Source organism: Sinocyclocheilus grahami, unplaced genomic scaffold (assembly GCF_001515645.1).
Source record: "Sinocyclocheilus grahami isolate Dianchi unplaced genomic scaffold, SAMN03320097.WGS_v1.1 scaffold9157.1, whole genome shotgun sequence".
Lineage (NCBI taxonomy): Eukaryota > Metazoa > Chordata > Actinopteri > Cypriniformes > Cyprinidae > Sinocyclocheilus > Sinocyclocheilus grahami.
This window is the reverse complement of record NW_015512434.1, coordinates 4,712-7,421: the sequence shown is the minus strand read 5'-3', so window position 1 is coordinate 7,421 and position 2,710 is coordinate 4,712. Positions and strand designations below refer to the sequence as shown.

The window sequence follows — 2,710 nt, the reverse complement described above, 5'->3', positions numbered from 1 at the left end:
ATTTACTCTGTAAGTTGTTTCCAGGTTTAAGCAGCGTAAGGAGACGGAAGCTAAGCTGAGTGAGATCAGGGGACAGGTTGAATCTGGTTCAGCCGATGAAGAGATGGTGAGAGATTTTTACCTGCTGCATGTACGCAGGTGGGTCACCCTAGCACTTGAGGAGATCGACTCCATCAACCAGGAGACCGAGATTCTGAAACGGATGGAGCTTTTCAAGCAGGTATTTGATTGCCACATGAATTACATCCGTGTGTTTTTTGTGTGAATGATGTGGTTGCATACCTACCACTCTTACATCTACCTCTGATTTGCTGCAAATATATATATATTTCTAAAGATTAGCCATTAATAATTGTTTGTTTCTGTAGAGCGCGCCCCAGCCATCTCCACCTAGAAGACCGCCTATGAAGCCTTTTATCCTGACTAAGGATGCTGTGCAGGCCAAGTATGTGTGCATTTGAAGCGTGTCTGTGATGTTCAGTGCTGCAGTATTTGTTTATGTGTGATCTTTTATTTTCTGAATGTATTGCAGAGTGTTTGGTGCAGGGTATCCCAGTCTTCCTACCATGACAGTGGATGATTGGTATGAGCAGCACCGGCGGCAAGGATGTTTACCTGACCAGGGCATACCACGCAGTGCAGGTACTTGCATACATGGTGAGTGCTTTTGCAGAACATAAATTATATGTAGAATGTTTATATGTAGAACGTTTCCTCCACAGCAAATCATGATACAGAGGAAGATGAGAGAGCGGAAAGAGAGAGGAAGGAAGAGAATAATGATAAAGAGGCACTGCAGAAGGCACGTGACTGGGACGACTGGAAGGACACACACCGGAGAGGATATGGCAACCGCAAAAACATGGGCTGATCTGATTTCACTCAAGCACACACATGTATGCGCATCCCTTCAGTTCCCACAAATAAACCTCCCAATGCTGCCAATATGTGACATGGACACAACAGTGAGTGGCGCTGTAGTGGTTAGTTAATTTGGTTACTTTTTTTTCTAAACCGAGTTTGCGTATTTGACATTCTTTTATATGTCTCTATATAAATCTTAAATCTTGGTGAGCTTAAATAAGACCTTAAACCCCTGAGCATTTATGGAGATGGATGTCTGGGCTTTTTTGCATCATTTCACGTCACCCTTTCTTACATGAATAAAAGTTTGTCTTTTCATGGATGTTGTTTTGAGTGCAGCATTTCTACTGAGGTGTTCCCTGTACTGTCAGCGTTTAGAGTCAAAATCAGTTGGCTCAGAAGGACATTATCACCCACTTAATTACACCTCATGTGCTGTTTGATTCGAAGCCTATTAAGACTGCATGTTCGATAAGTATTAGCCAATATTTCTAGGCCTCGTCTGTTTCAGATGAGATATTTCAGTGAAGACGGTTCAGCAAGAGCATTTAGAACCAATATTTGCGTGGATCTGACACTGGTATAGAATTGCTGAAGAAAGTGTGTGGGACATTGAAACAAACTGTCTAGACTGACTTTTTATTCTGAAATGTATTTATTGTCTGGCAACTTTGCTTTTCTTTTTGTAAGGTCAACTTCCAGTTCTACAGTAAGCATAAAGCGGAATCACCTATCAACAGCCTATTCCTTTATATCTGAATGTTACATGCAATGGGCTCTAGCAAAAATGCTTGTTTTGTGATTTGATACAAAACATTTCAAATTCATTATCAGCATAACGATTGGAGAGACATTAAAAAATGAACATGAATTTATGACTATTTGGTGCGTCCTCTTGTTTTTAATGACAGCAATTGACTTCACAAGTGTAAAACCTGAGGATCCAAAATGACAACTAAAAATCTGATCTTTTTCATGTATTTTTAGACTTTGTGCCCCAATGTATTTTTTCAACTTATTACAGGACATATAAACATAAATACCAGTATTATACTAAAAGAGTAAGCACAAATTAGCAACACTAAGAAAGATTTTTTTATATCAGGCAATAATTACAGTACTGGAGCAACAAAATATATTTTAACCCATCAAATAATTACAAAATGGATCCATTCTATTTATGAGCATGTAAAAATAAAAGATTCTAGTATCGTAGATTTAATTGGGGTCGTGGAAATCCATTGCGGAGGTTTCCATGCTCAGAGGAACCATAGAGTGGAGCAGGAGAATAGGGCTGGTTCAGTTTCTGTTGAAGCGATAAAGAGCAAAGAGAAGATTTATTTGAAGAGAAGACCTTTGGTTATCCACAATAAGCTCATATCCTGAGTCTTATCAGAACACTGCCACTGAATTGCATTTGCTGTATGTTGTACCATAATATCCCCAGTGTTCTCTGACTCCATGGAGGAAAACAAATAAACTCGTAAAGATTTACTAATCTGAAACTGAAATGTTTAATATATTTTTGACCCATACCAGTTCATCATATGTGTGTGAAGGGGCATGTGGTGTGTAATCACTGTGGTGGTCTGCAGAAGGGCTGTGGTCTTCATAGGGGTTTCTGCTGGGTGAATCTCTAGCATAAGGGTTGCTAACAATCTGACCCCGAACTGCGCCATTGCTACAATCACACAAATGCACAACACAAAAACCACTGAATTAAACATGACGTGGACATGTAATACAAAACATGGAGACTAAGATTTTCAGATTTTTGATCTTGATATAAATATACATTTAGAAAATATATTTAGCCAGAGAATCTGTGGTGAAATCATATGAGCTC

At 39.1% G+C, this 2,710-nt stretch overlaps 1 protein-coding gene across 1 annotated transcript in view; it reads left to right on the top strand.

The window, feature by feature from the left end:
• LOC107578162 (immunoglobulin-binding protein 1-like) overlaps positions 1-1,654 on the top strand; it is a 3,015-nt gene extending 1,361 nt beyond the window's left edge. The window contains exons 2-5 of the mRNA XM_016264145.1: positions 25-220; positions 369-445; positions 533-642; positions 723-1,654. Of these exons, the coding sequence (XP_016119631.1) occupies positions 25-220; positions 369-445; positions 533-642; positions 723-871 (532 nt within the window). The 3' untranslated portion in view covers positions 872-1,654. The remainder of the gene's footprint in view (positions 1-24; positions 221-368; positions 446-532; positions 643-722) is intronic.
• Positions 1,655-2,710: the final 1,056 nt, after the last annotated feature.